This window comes from Lontra canadensis, unplaced genomic scaffold (genome assembly GCF_010015895.1).
Source record: "Lontra canadensis isolate GAN:19392208 unplaced genomic scaffold, GSC_riverotter_1.0 scaffold30, whole genome shotgun sequence".
Lineage (NCBI taxonomy): Eukaryota > Metazoa > Chordata > Mammalia > Carnivora > Mustelidae > Lontra > Lontra canadensis.
Window position 1 is genome coordinate 13,761,411 of NW_022631024.1, and position 12,934 is coordinate 13,774,344.

A 12,934-nucleotide genomic window follows, 5' to 3' on the forward strand; every position below is an offset into this window, starting at 1 on the left:
AGCCATGCCAGGTTGGACTGCTGGGTGCAAGAGACAGACAATGGACTTGGGCTTTCTGGGGACTGGCCCAAGGGTCCCTAAAGTGCGCTGCATGCTAGCTGGGCTGGCGCAGGGCAGGCACAGTAGAGGCCGTTGTGGTGTGTGGCATGTTGCCATGCCTCTGCCAGAGCCGCATCTCTTTCGGTCCCCACTTTATCCTGGGTCCAGCACGGGGACAATCTGGGAGGCACCTGAGGCACCCTCACGGCACGAACCAGAGTCTCCTGACCTGAGAACAGCCCCTCTCGGGCCCCGAGCAGCCCAGCTCCCCGGGCAGGGATGGCACAGAGACAAACACATCACCAGTGTTTATTGCTCAGCTCTCCCCAGCTGGCCGGCTCTAGGGCTGGGGGGCTAGGCCTCTATGAGAAGCAGCTGGTCTGGGGGCCCACTGTGGCCACCCTAATGGACCCTGAGGGCTGGTGGTAACCCCAGAGCCTGTCAGTCCTCCCCTTATGCATTCTAGGTCCAAAAGTCCTTGTAGGGCCTGGGGCTATGTCAGACCTGGGAAAGCCACCCCCGAGGAAGAGCGGGACCTGTGGGGAAAGGTCACGTGCTACCTCAGAACCTACCAAGTCCGACATCAGCAGGTAACAGGAGGGAAACTGAAACAAGAGGGTAGAACCCCGGGGAGAAGGCCACAGGGAGTGTGAAAGTGAAGTTTGGATGACCAGCATCTTTCAGGCCCTGAGCCAGAAAGGGTAAGGGGGAAGCTTCCAGGTAATCCTCCCTCCTGGCTTCTGGAAGGCTGGGCTGGGAAGGAGCAGGCCTGAGTAGTAGGTCCAGAAGAGCTCCGCCCCATGGGGGCCAGGCTGGAGGGGGCTGCTGTGCCTGCATAGGTCCTATGCACTCCCACCTCTGGAGGGGAGGCATAAGAAGGGCTGGCAGCCTCGGCCCCGCTGGGCCTTCACTGAGCCTTTTTGGTCACCTTCTGGTTCTTCAGCATCACGTAGGTGATGAACATTCCTGGAATACAAAGACCAGAAAGGCCAAGTAAGATCCGGGCTTGGGGCTGCTGGGAGGCCAGACAGGGCAGGTGCACATGGAGCCAAGCACCTGCCCAACCACCCTCCAAGGCCACGATCACCTCCCTGGTCAGTCAGCAAGTCACACACCCACCCCCATGTATTCAAGAAACACCAACATGGGGCCCACACAGGCAAATGGCTACACTTAGTGTTTTAGACGCTACAGGGCACAAGACCCACTCAATGACCCATCTACCTGTCCACCTGTCCACCCTCCCACCTGCCTACTCGACATCCACTGCCCAACCCACACCCTGGTCATCCAAGTGACTCATCCAAACCACTTTCTTGGGCACCAACTCAGTGCCACAGCCTGGCCAGGAGCTGAGAACATAATAATAATGACGAAGACACAGTCCCCGCCCCACAGAAGCCCACACATAAGTGCTGGGAGAGAGAGAGGGGGCAGGAATCACGAGCCAGTGATGACAAGGGGGTGAAAGGTGACTGAGGCGTGCGCAGAGTGATGATGGTGGTGGTGGAGGGAGCGGGGAAAAGGGAGACACTCCATGAGGGCCATCCCATTTGAAACTAATGAGCCTGAGGCATGGGGAAGACCAGAAGGGCTACTGACTGGCAGCCTGGAAGGATGAACAGGAAAACCCTGGCGGGTAAGCTGGGGGCCAGGGGTCTCAAGCAGGTGTACTGCAAGTGCTGCGGTGTGGCAGCATGTTCAGGGATGGGAGAGGGCTGAGGGAATTCCCAGATACCCTGCTGGGGTGGAGGGAGAGATGACTTACCCACAAACAGGAGCAGCAGGAGGCCGACGGCCAGGGGGATGGTGACAGCATAGGCTCGGGGCAGAAAGTACTTGTGGATGACATGCTGGCTATCGATGAATGGCTGGTGTGGAGGACAGAGCTCTGGTGAGTGTTCCCCGTGCCTGGCCCAGCCCCTCAAGGCCAAACACGGCCCTTCCTCCATCTCAGGTGCTAACCTCCCCCCCACCACCCCCCACCCCCCGTCAAAGCACTGGGACAGCGCCTGCTTTAAGATGATGGTATCTAGGGTGCCTGGGTGGCTCAGTCGGTTAAGATGATGGTATCTGGGGTGTTCTGGTTGGTTTCCTTCATTCACTCACTGAATAGTTGTTCACTGTACACTTGCTGGTGACTGCCCTAAGGTGGTGCGGGGGACCTGGCAATGAACAGAAGACGAGGGCCTTGCCCCAAGGCACTCACAGCCCTACAGGGGCAAAGGTGCAGGAGAAATCTTCAAGTAGGCTCCAAGGTCTTCTTTACTAACATTTCCTCCAAAGTTCTGCAAGTTTTTGCCCTCCAAACACACTGCACTTCTTAAGCAGTCACCAACAAAGTTTCCCACAAGGAAAAAAAAAAAAAAATCCTAAAAGCCCTCACAAGATCTCCGGGCACTCATCACGCCCGGGAGCCAGCAGGATAAGCCAGAAGGCCCAGAACTCCAAGCACAGGAAAAAGCGAATCAGTAACAGGAATTCACGGTGTAGCATGAAGGACCCGACCTTTCTTCCTGAGCTTTAGCTTCCTCATGTATAAGCTGGGACACCTCTGCCATCGTCCTCGTGGTGCTGTTCTGGGGATTTCGGGAGATGAGGGCAGGGAAAGCACCTGGCACAGTGTCTGGTATATAGCAGCTGCTTAAATGATGCTGGGGTCGAAAGTCAGACTCGGGGGCCTGGGGGGGCGGGGCGCACATACCAAGAGAATCACCCAGGCCGTGTAGTAGGTGAAGATGATCAGGCTAACGACGACGAGGCCGAGTCCCACCACCTGGTCTGTTCCCGTGGCCTGGAGGAAAGGAGGGCTCAACGGACGAAGGATCTCCCCATTCGGGTGCACTACTGGCGGGTGGCGTCGCAGCCTGATTCCGCTCTTAGCTTCCCATTCACTCAACAGATGGAGACAGGCCTGACCCGGTATCACTTTCTAGGCTCGGGGAGTGCGGGCCACGGCGTTTTCATTCGTACGGTGCGCCCGCGAGACAGCAATCCGGGCTCCCTGTGCCTACCCGGACTCCCGGGAAGACCCCCTCCCAGACTGCTCCCCTCCCGTCCCCCAAGCACTCGGCCCAGAGCTCACCATCTCTCCCGCGTTCCCACTCCCGAGCCGCAAGCCACAGATAGATCCGGATCCGGGCCCTTCAGGCCCTGGGCCGCAGGGCACGCCGGGAGTCGTAGTCTTTAGGCGGGCCGGGATTACGTGTCCCTAGACAGGCGGGTGCCGCCTCCCGCTTCGCATGCCGGGAAATGTAGTTTCCGAGGATATCTTGGGTCACGCTGTTCCCCGACTCTCCCTAGGGAATGGAATCGAATGGGGACCCAGATTGTCTGGCACTCGTGCGTCAGTCCTGTCGGACTCGCCCCAGAAGCAAAAGTCCATCTCCAAATATCCCAGGAGGCAGAGCCAGATGGCGTGGAAGGTTAGAGGTCCTAGGTTTCAGATGGGGAAAATGAGGCTCCGAGAGAGGTGAAGACTTGCAGATCACAATTCGAGTGTGGTGAAGCCGAGATCGAAACCCGGGGACCATACATTCTAATACCGAGGCCCCAATTTGTCTGTTGAGAGGGATGCAGAGTGTTTGTTGCCCCACCTGGGGTGGGGATGGGGGCGTGGGCCCAGATCCTCAGGGTTTGGAGGACTCCCACTGGCTGTGAGGGGAGCTCCCCTCACCATCGCCTGGCTTCCTAGGGAACCCTTCCAGTGTCTTCTCTTCACTGCAGGGATAAGGTCAGGGTAACCCCCCCCCTCCCCCCGCCCCGCTTCCTTCACCATCTGTCTTTTGAGCCCTGGGTGTCGCTGCAGCTCAGCGAGCAACACAGACAGATCATCCGAAGGGCCCCCCATGCAGGTCACCTCCCCAGTCTGGAACAGTCTTCCCACAGCTTGCGGGGCTGGCTGCTCTTCACCCATCAGGTCTCACTGGGATGCCACACATCCTAAGGAAGGCCTCTCACAGCTGGGCAGAGGTTCCCTCGTCTATCCTCCACAGCCCCCAGAGTGTCTCTGTGATAACGCTTGTCATCATCTTAGCTCATTTCCTTGTTGATCTGGCCTGTGAGGTCCATGGGTATAGGGTCTGCGGTCACAGCTGTATCCCTAGTTCCCACATGGGGAGTGCAGGAAGGGCAGACACACTTGCAGAGATGCATTAGAACCAGGAATGGTTTGCTCCTGAGGGCAGCATGTCTCCGAGTCACCTGAACCCGTCTCTATGGGGACTGCACTCCTCAAAGCTAATAGTAACAATTCTTCTTGGCCTACAGCTTAATGCCATCCCTCTCATCTCACGACAGACTTTGGGCTCAGCTAGGAGCCAACTTTCCCCTCCCCAGGTGTGCTGTGCAGAACAGAGGAAGAGACTCAAAATCAGCCTCCAGAGTTTAAAGGGGCCATGAGTGGGTGTCCGCCCTGAGAAGGGGTGCAGACAATGCCACGCTGCAGCAGGGAGGAGCCCTGGAGGTCTGGTCCCCTCTGGCCTGTCCACAGCCGCTGAGGCTTCCTGCCACTTCTGAGCTAATTAAAGGCCAGGCTGACTCTGCCTTTCTGAGCTTGGCAAAGTTGTTGGCTCCCCTATAACTTGAGAGTGTTGGGGGCTGGAAGGGAGAGGCTTAGACCTGGGGACCGTGGTGGCCTGGGACTTGAAAGTTGGGAACAAACTCAGCATGTCCTGTGCCAGGCTGTACACCCACTTTCTTCTTTCAACCACAGGCCCATTTACAGCTGAGGAAACTGAGGCCGAGACAGTTACTCATCTCAGGCTGACTGCTGGAAAGTTCCGGTGCTTAGAACTTGTGCTGTGAGACCAAAGCTGCTACGTAAGTAGGTGCAAGGGTGGCAAGAAATTGCCCTTCTGGGTCTCAGTTTCCTCCCTGGAAACCTGCAGTAATAAAGGTGGTAATGATTGTGACGGAAGCCAGGACAGGGAGGACCCTGGCCACCTATATCCTTCCCCATTCCTGGATGTCAACCTACGCATCCGGCTTTCTTCTGATGCTGACCATGCGGTACGACAAACAAAACCCAACACGCCGTAACAAACAAAAACTGCAACATTTAATTTTTTCTCCCGAATCAAGACATTGACACTAGGCTGATTTCCCCCTTACAATGTGATTTTCTACAACAGAAGCCGGGACAGAGATACAAACACAGCCCTCTGAATAAGGAGTAGTGGTGGCGGCAACATTCTGTTAGAAAAGAGGGGAATTTTTTTTTTAAAGACCAAAAACAAAAACAAAAACAAAAACCCCACCTCACCCCCCTACCCCCACCCATTTCCCAGCTCAAGACAGAGGAGAACATGGTGGATCTCCATCCCGGCAGATCACACCGTGTGGTCCATTTGGGGGGACCAGAAAAAAAGTAACCTAAAAATATTGTAGACTTTAATTTTCTTTAAATCTCCTAGTAAAAACGTTAAACTGTCTTTCAAGAAGATTCCAAACTGGCATTGCATAGACTGATTCCTTTCCAAAAATACCTCTAATATAGTCTATCTTTCTCTCTATATAGAATTTTAAGTCCAGGAGCTATGTGGGCCTGGCGGGAATTCACTGAGCTTGAAGGGACCCAGAGGTCAAAGAGAGGGCTCCCACATGGGGATGAGGCTGGGGCTCCAGGCCTCTGGCTCCAGCTAGTGTTAATTTGGATGTGGCCAAATTCTCAGTCCAGTTACCCTGGCCCACGGCCTGGCAGGGGAGGCTGTGGCAGGCTCTTTGTCCTTCTGGGGTGAACTGTCAGGCCCAGACCAGGCCTTGGGTGGGGCCGGGGTTCCTGGTTTGGGGGACTCCCCAACAGCACCAGAGCTAACGGCTTCATGTCTGAAGTCCAGAACTTTGAGCCAGATCCCAAATACACCCCGAATGCTCTTCCCCACTGGGCTGAAGTCATGCAGACACAGAAGCGGAGGAGAGTGCCCTCCCATCTTCTGGGGGTCACTTCATCTGGAAACAGCAAGGCCAGCTCCCTTTTAAAGTGCCGGATGCCTGCGAGGCAGGAAGGGACCTGCAGGGCTAAGCAGAGCCTTCTCCAGCCACAGCAAATGCTCTGTCCTGTCTCAGCAGGCAGCTCCGCACATTCATTTTCTAAGAGTTAGGGGATTAAAAACAACCACAAAGAAACCTAGAAATGCTCTGCTCCCAAGGCCAGGAGGTTCCAAGACAGCAGCTCCAACTCTTGCCAGCTGGCGCATAAGGGCAAGGAGCCCTCCCAGCCTGGGGAGGACACCGCACTGGCACCCACACCCCTTCCAGGGAGAGAGCCAGGATTCAGGCCCCCCATCCAGGTCCCCAGCCCTGCTGGGACCCAGCCAGCAGGTATGGAAGGGAACAGAACCCCCTCGCCTCACCTGGGGGAGGAGAAAATACCAAACTGTGAAATTTAAAAAAAATAAAAATAAAAAGGAAAAGAAGGGGAAATTAAAAAAAAAAAGAAAAACGATACAGGACTAGGTAAACACCAGCCTGCTGGGTTCACACAAAATGAGTGAAATTTCAGAGCGGCAGGGAGGTCTGTCCAGGACTGATGGGCAGTCACAACCCACCAGAGAGGGGGCGGGTGACGCGGCAGAAGCGAGGGGCGGGGGCAGGGCCAGGCTGCTCCCCGCCTCTCCCCAGCCCGGAGAGAGGGATGCTTCCAGAGCAGGGCTGAGGCTTTTCCGGCCAGGAAGCCAGCTCCAGGCTGGTCCAGTCCCAGCCCACCTGCCTCTCCAGCATCAGCCCCAGCCTGGGCTAGCTGACCCTGCAGGGACAGAGAAGGGGCTTTGCTTGCCAAGCCCAGCCCAGCCTGACTGCCAGCCTCCAAGGATTTGGGAGGCACCTTCCCTGGCTTCCTAGGAAACCAGCTGCTCAGGATCCAGCCCCAAGCAGAAAAGAGCCACCATCAATGCTCAGCATGGGTGTCAAGCCCGAGCTGGAGCTAACCGGGGGAGAGGCAGTGCCGCGTTCCAGCCGGGCTGCTAGAGGCAGGCGCTGACCGCACAGCAGGCAGTGCCCAGAAACCCTTATGAAGGGCTCAAGGGAAAGGCAGACAAGGGCCGGTGGGGCTGTGCTGGAGGCAAGCGTGTGCAAAGTGCAGGCTGCCAGGGCAGCAGGAGAACATTCTTTGGGGGCGGGGGTCTCGATCTGGAGTGCGGACGGGTCTGAGGTCTCGGTTCCCAGGAGAAGGCTGCCAGCAGGTCCCCAGGGACACGGGAAGGAAGAGCGGAAGCACTAAGCAGTCAGAGGGCCGTGGAGGCGGGAAATGGGGATGGACTGGCCCTCCCAAGGGCGAGGGGGCAGTGGAGCAAGGCCCTGCTGGGGCATGGCTAAGCCAATGCTCCCGGAGTAAGCAGGGACACAGGGCAAGAGGCCCCTCGGCCACAAGCATCCCTGCACGTAGGTGCTGTTGCTTGTCCTCGACGAGGGGCCAGACCGGTCTCCAGAGGGGCAGGCCTGGCCGTCTCTGTTTGGTCCACCTGCTTCACGGACCTGCACATCCTGCCCCCCTAGTGGTTCAGAGGAGAATATTCACAGTGGTGCCCGGGGCCTGGCAGGCCAGGAGGGTCCCGGGATGGATGGGAGGACAATGGAATGATGCTTTGGGGCAGGAGCGGGGCTGGAGTGCATGGAGGAGGCACAGATGAGATGCGGTGCGGATGACGATCCGAAGGGGAAGGTCCCTCGTGGAATGATGCGGGCTTGGATGCCCGCAGAGGCAGGGCCCTTCTCCGGCGTGGACACCCGCTCCTCAATGGCTTTCAATCACAACAGGCTCATAGACCCCAGAGGAGACCCTGTGGGGGAGGGGAGGAGAAAACCAGGTCAGATTGTCCTCCCTGTTGCTCTTCTGGGACAGGCCCTGGGAACGACTTTACAAGTCGGCCCTGCTTCACAGAGGGGTAAACTGAGGCTCAGAGAAGTCGAGTCACTTGCCCAGGGCAACACAGATGCTAAGTACTAAAGCCTGTGGGATCTCAGAGCTGATGCAAGCTGTGCCTGAGCCCGTTCTGAGCACCAATGGCTGCTCACCCAGAGATGGGTGCTGTACCCATTCTCATGGCGACCCTGGCAAGCAAAGACTGAACCCTGCCCCGTTTGACAGATGAAGAAACTGAGGCAACAGAGGGATGATGAAGCTCACCAAGAGGACAGAAGGTTGGGGAGCTCTTCCTTCTGCTGAAGCCAGACCCACCCACAGGGTCATGGACATTCAGGGATCAGTGTGCAGCTCTGCTAAGACCTTGGTCCTGATGAAACTGGTTTCTCCCATCCCCTGAATCTGTTTCCTCACTGTCATAGGGGGCTGGGGTGGGGGGGGTGTAAACCTCCAAGGAGGTGTCCTCTGTTTTCCTCTTGCCCACCTCCCGGGGGACAGCCCAGGAAGTCACAGGGAGAGGGTGGCTGCAATTTTGAGCCTTGGCCAGCAGGTGTCAGCATAGCAGCACCAGAGGGGAGGTTGGGACCCTGTGCCCCAGACCCACCCAGCCAAGTCTCCATACCACCACCACCCCAGCCCCCCACGCTCCCAGCATTAGATGTTAAATGAGCACTTTCCTGGCCGCTCCAGGGGAACAGGGGGTTACGGCTTCGGCACAGCTCCTCTACTCACTCACTCAGTGAGGCAGTGGACACGCCACAGACTCGAGCGGAAGCAGCAGAGTCAGCCGCCACACCCTCATATGTAAATATCACGCAGGCACGAATCTGGGCTGCTCACTGCTGTATCCCCAGCACACCTAGCTTGGTGCTTGGTGTGTGGCTGGTGCTCAACAAATATTTATTCAGTAAATTAAATGAGTTGTTGTCGTCATCATGTTTAGGAGTTCCCAGATCCAGAAGGAAGGGATAAGCAGGTCCCAAATAAAGACAGATAAAGCCCAGGCGGTGTACCAGGCCCTGTGCTAGGCCCTTTCCAAGCTACCCTTGGAACCCTGAGAACCAACCCCAGGCTGCTGCCCCAGGTTTCTAGAGGAGACGGTGTGGTCTGTGACATTTGACAAGCAGGGAAACTGAGGTTCAGAGAGGAGTGGGCGCTCCCAGGTGATGCTGTGTTGGGAGGAGCAGCTATTCAAAGCCAGGTCAGCGTCCACCATGCCTGGGCTCTCAGCACCGAGCCCCATGGCCACCCTAGGGACCCATCCCCAAACGGCGCCCCCTACCTATTGGCCATCTGGATGCCGCTCAGCGTGGTGGAGCCGTCGCGGCTGACGAACAGCCGGAGATTGCTGTCTGTGGGGACACAGGGGAGGACGGAGGCTGAGTGGGGCAGGGGCATCTGGGGCGGCCCTGGAGCGGGCGGCACCGTCCCCCAGGCCTCCCTGCGTGGGCAGCTTACCCTCGGTGTTGCTGCCGTCCGTGAAGTCCTGGCTTTGCATGATCTTCTCCACAATGTCATCTGCGTCAATCCGAGTGTCATCCACCCAGGTCGGGTGGCTCTCCACAGAGTCCTTCTTCCTCCTGGGGTGGGGCAGAGCAGAGTCACAGCAGTCCAGCTGGCGACAGGTATAAGGACGACCATGGTAAGCCCGTACAGAGCTCAGGCTGCTCTGCGTGTACATGAGAACCTATTCCCAGTCGTGCTCTTGGAACCCTCTCCTCAGCCCCCAGGTCAAGGGCCCACAACCTGGTTTTGTGGATGAGGACTTGGAGGCCCGGACAGGTTAGCTGACCTGAGCCTCTGAGAGGCCGTGCCACGGGTAAACGGGGGACCTAGGTCACGAAGCCTCCCCCGACAGCACGTCTGTCAGGCCCAGGCTGTGCCCTTCGCGTCCAACCACCGGCTGAATCATCGCCATCCAACCCTCTGAGGCGGGACCCTGTTGTCCCCGTGCTACAGGGAAGAAGTGAAGGTTCCGGGGGTGCCCAGGAGGAGCCCATTCTCCAGGAGCACGGAGCAGCACTGCTCACCGGAATGAGCGATCGGACAGATGGGGCCGTGGCGGCCGTGGGGGCTTCTCGGGGAGCCGGTGCTCGCGCTCGCTGCCCTCGGGGCCCTCCACGGTCATGCCAAGGCCGCCAGAGGTGCTGCTGCTGGTGGACGTGTTGCGGCGGTGCGTCAGGTCCGAGAGGCTGGAGGAGCGCGAGTGTTCCGTGCTGTAGCCTGGCGGGCATGTGGGGAGGCCTGTTAGTGGGGGGCCGGCAAGGCGTGTGGAAGGCCGGGGGTATGGGGCCAGGTGGGCACTCACCAGAGATTTTGGACTGCTGGCTGGCGTAGCTGGAGTTGCGGGAGTGGCCGGAGTGGAACACCTCCTCCGGGCTGGACAGGTTCTGCTCGGGCTCCTCTGGCACCCCTGGAGAGCGGGGAGAGGGCGGGCTCAGCAGTGGGGCCAGCCCTGGCGGTCCACACATGGCCTCTCACGGAGTCGGCGGCGGGCAGAGGGGGGCACGCTAGGTGCTTCCCGTTTTACAGACAAACAGAGGCCCTGCTCCCACCACAGTCCACCCCTGGAGCCCAGGTCTGTTCATTCCACAAATATCTGTGAGGACGTCCTCTGCACAGTGTGCTGTAAATAGGAGATGGGGTGTCACAGGCCAGCGGGAAGGGAGAGTGTTGAATGAAAAATGACCCACAATTAACCATGCCTGAAATGAGTGGTACACAGCAGAGAGCAGTGTGGATGGGACTTTGACCCAGTCTGGGATCAGGGAAGATTTCTAGGAGGTGGCCTTAATGGGAGGCCTCCTAGAAGCATGGGAGGGAAAAAGCCACAGAAGGCATCAGGAAAGGGGCCTTCCAAACCAAGGAACAGCAGAAGCAAAGGCCCTGAGGCTTGAATGAGCTTAGGTCAGTGTGGAACGAATAAGGGGAATGGAGAATGGCCAACAATCCTGTCCCAAGTCACCCATAAGCCCAACTTCAAAACAAACTTTCCAGCACTCGCCAGCAGGAGGCGCAAGGGACCTGGTGTGTGTTGGGGTGGTCCACTCTGGGCCCCAGGAGTGCCTGCCTGCCCACCACTTCTGGTCATAGGCAGGAAGAACTCATCTCATCCATCCCCCTCTTCAGAGAAGAACACACCAGGCCACAGGCTGGCCCCCAGGCCTGCCTGGGTCCTCACCCAAAGCACAGGGTTTCTCAAGACAGGTGCTCTACGGGTGGGGCAGGGGTTGCAGGAGGAGAAGGCTAGAAAACCAGTCACAGAGGCATATGGGGGCTCAAACCCCACACTGCCTGGGAAGGTAGCTCTTCGCCCGCGGCCCTGCGTCCTCTCTAATTGCTCTCGTGGTGCAAATTAGGGTGGCGTGTGCCACCCAGCTCGCTCATCAGCTCGGGGGCACTGTGCCTCCCGGCTCTGAGTCCACCCCCAGGGACGGAGTACGGGGGTGGCGGGGGAGGCTGGAGCCTTCTCCTGGACCACCTCTTCCCCCTAATCGCCATGCTGTCTCCTCTGCATTTTTTATAATGTTCATAATGATGACAGTTTAGTAGAAACCCGGCGCTGGGAGATACCCAGAGAATACAGAGTACAAACTGTGTGCCAGGCAAGGGCACACTCATGTGCTCGGCTCAGCTCCACAGCAGCCCAGGCTGCAGGGGCTGCTGCTGCCCCTCTAGTCAGCAGGGGGGGCGGGGGGAGGGTGGTGGATGCTGAGACCGGACAGGCAAGACAGCCAGGCATGGCGGGACACCATGCCCCTGCTGGGAACCCTGCCCCACAGCTCAGGCTCAGCTCAAGTGCCAGCTCTTCAGTGCCAGTCACCGCTCCTGTCCCACCTGCAGGTGACACGGACTTATTTACTGTTTGACTGACTCCTGTCCCTCCTGCAAGATGGAGTCTCAAGGTAAGGGCGCTGCTGTGATCCTGGGGCCCAGCATGGTGCCCTGCCTATGGGAAGGGCTCAGACGTGGGCCTCATGGAAGCATGGATGGACGTAAACACCATCCCACTACCCGTGCTCAGTAAGCATACCCCCTGGGACCTGGGGAGACGGAGATGAGCCTTGGGCCATGGGGAGGCACAGAGACGGCAGGTGCAAAATGATACCTGAGTTGAGGATGGTGGGCCTCGTCTTGGGGGGCCGGGTGCCACTGCCACTGCTGCTGGTCCCACCGCCCTTGCGCGTCAGCTGCAGGGAGGAGTCCTGACCCGGGATGGAGATGGACTTGGCGGTGGACGGTGGCCTTGGGAGGATAGATGGCTGTGACTGGGGTGCCCCACGTTCGGGGGTCAAAGACAGAGGAGGCCAAGAGCCCCGAGGAGGGAAGAGTCCCTGTGTGGCACCCCCCCAGCCTGTGCCCACACTCACGTCTTAAAGCAGGGGTCTCCGGAGAGCAGAAGCATCCCGATGGTGACCTGCACAGAGGGAAAAATCAGCCATACTGCACCCACCTGCAGCCCAGGTGCCTCCCCGTGGCCCCTCTGCTCTGGTTGCCAACAGGCTGGACTCTGATCCTGTCCCTGCCCCTTGCTAGACCTGGCAAAGCCATGGAAATGCACAAAGCCCCCGTTTCCTTAGGTGGAGGCGAGGACCAATCCTGACGCCTGCCTCCTGGGATAGTGGAGAGGACAAGGGGAGATGATGCTTTGCGTGACTTAGTGCCCGGCACACAGCGCAGGCGGCAGAAAAAGTTAGCTACTGTTACTCCAGAACCACAGCTAGGAGAGAGGCCAGAGTCCCTCTCCAGTCTTAGGTTCTTCTCACAGCCTGAGAGTGGGCGTGGGCACACGAGCTCCACACAGCAGGCAGGTAGGAGGGAGGTTCACAAAGCCCACCCGGGTGGGGAGGGGCTCCCCAGGTATAACACAGGGGGATGGTGTGCACACAGACTCCGACAAGGAGGGGGGTGTAGGGGTGAAACTTTGTTGAGTCAAGTAAAGCAAGAAGCCACCAGAAATTCAACACCCACTTTGGGCAGAGATTTCGGCAGTGGTCCGAACAAGGCAGCGTTGGGTCCCCAAATCTGGGCCAA

General features: G+C 58.2%; 2 protein-coding genes across 2 annotated transcripts in view; both read right to left on the reverse strand.

Moving 5' to 3' along the window:
* Positions 1 to 332: 332 nt before the first annotated feature.
* DPM2 (dolichyl-phosphate mannosyltransferase subunit 2, regulatory) lies at positions 333 to 3,246 on the reverse strand. The gene is made up of 4 exons (XM_032865951.1): positions 3,125 to 3,246; positions 2,744 to 2,833; positions 1,808 to 1,910; positions 333 to 1,005 (listed from the first exon to the last, which is right to left on the reverse strand). Exons 1-4 carry the CDS (start codon positions 3,125 to 3,127, stop codon positions 947 to 949), a joined length of 255 nt encoding a protein of 84 aa, XP_032721842.1. The 5' UTR covers positions 3,128 to 3,246; the 3' UTR covers positions 333 to 946.
* A 3,374-nt stretch (positions 3,247 to 6,620) lies between these two features.
* The window catches only part of FAM102A (family with sequence similarity 102 member A), a 32,224-nt gene continuing 25,910 nt past the window's right edge, over positions 6,621 to 12,934 (reverse strand). Inside the window, exons 5-11 of the mRNA XM_032865952.1 lie at positions 12,271 to 12,317; positions 12,009 to 12,145; positions 10,209 to 10,313; positions 9,931 to 10,123; positions 9,359 to 9,480; positions 9,183 to 9,252; positions 6,621 to 7,817 (exon numbers count right to left, since the gene is read on the reverse strand). Coding sequence (XP_032721843.1) covers positions 7,772 to 7,817; positions 9,183 to 9,252; positions 9,359 to 9,480; positions 9,931 to 10,123; positions 10,209 to 10,313; positions 12,009 to 12,145; positions 12,271 to 12,317 — 720 coding nt within the window. The 3' untranslated portion in view covers positions 6,621 to 7,771. The remainder of the gene's footprint in view (positions 7,818 to 9,182; positions 9,253 to 9,358; positions 9,481 to 9,930; positions 10,124 to 10,208; positions 10,314 to 12,008; positions 12,146 to 12,270; positions 12,318 to 12,934) is intronic.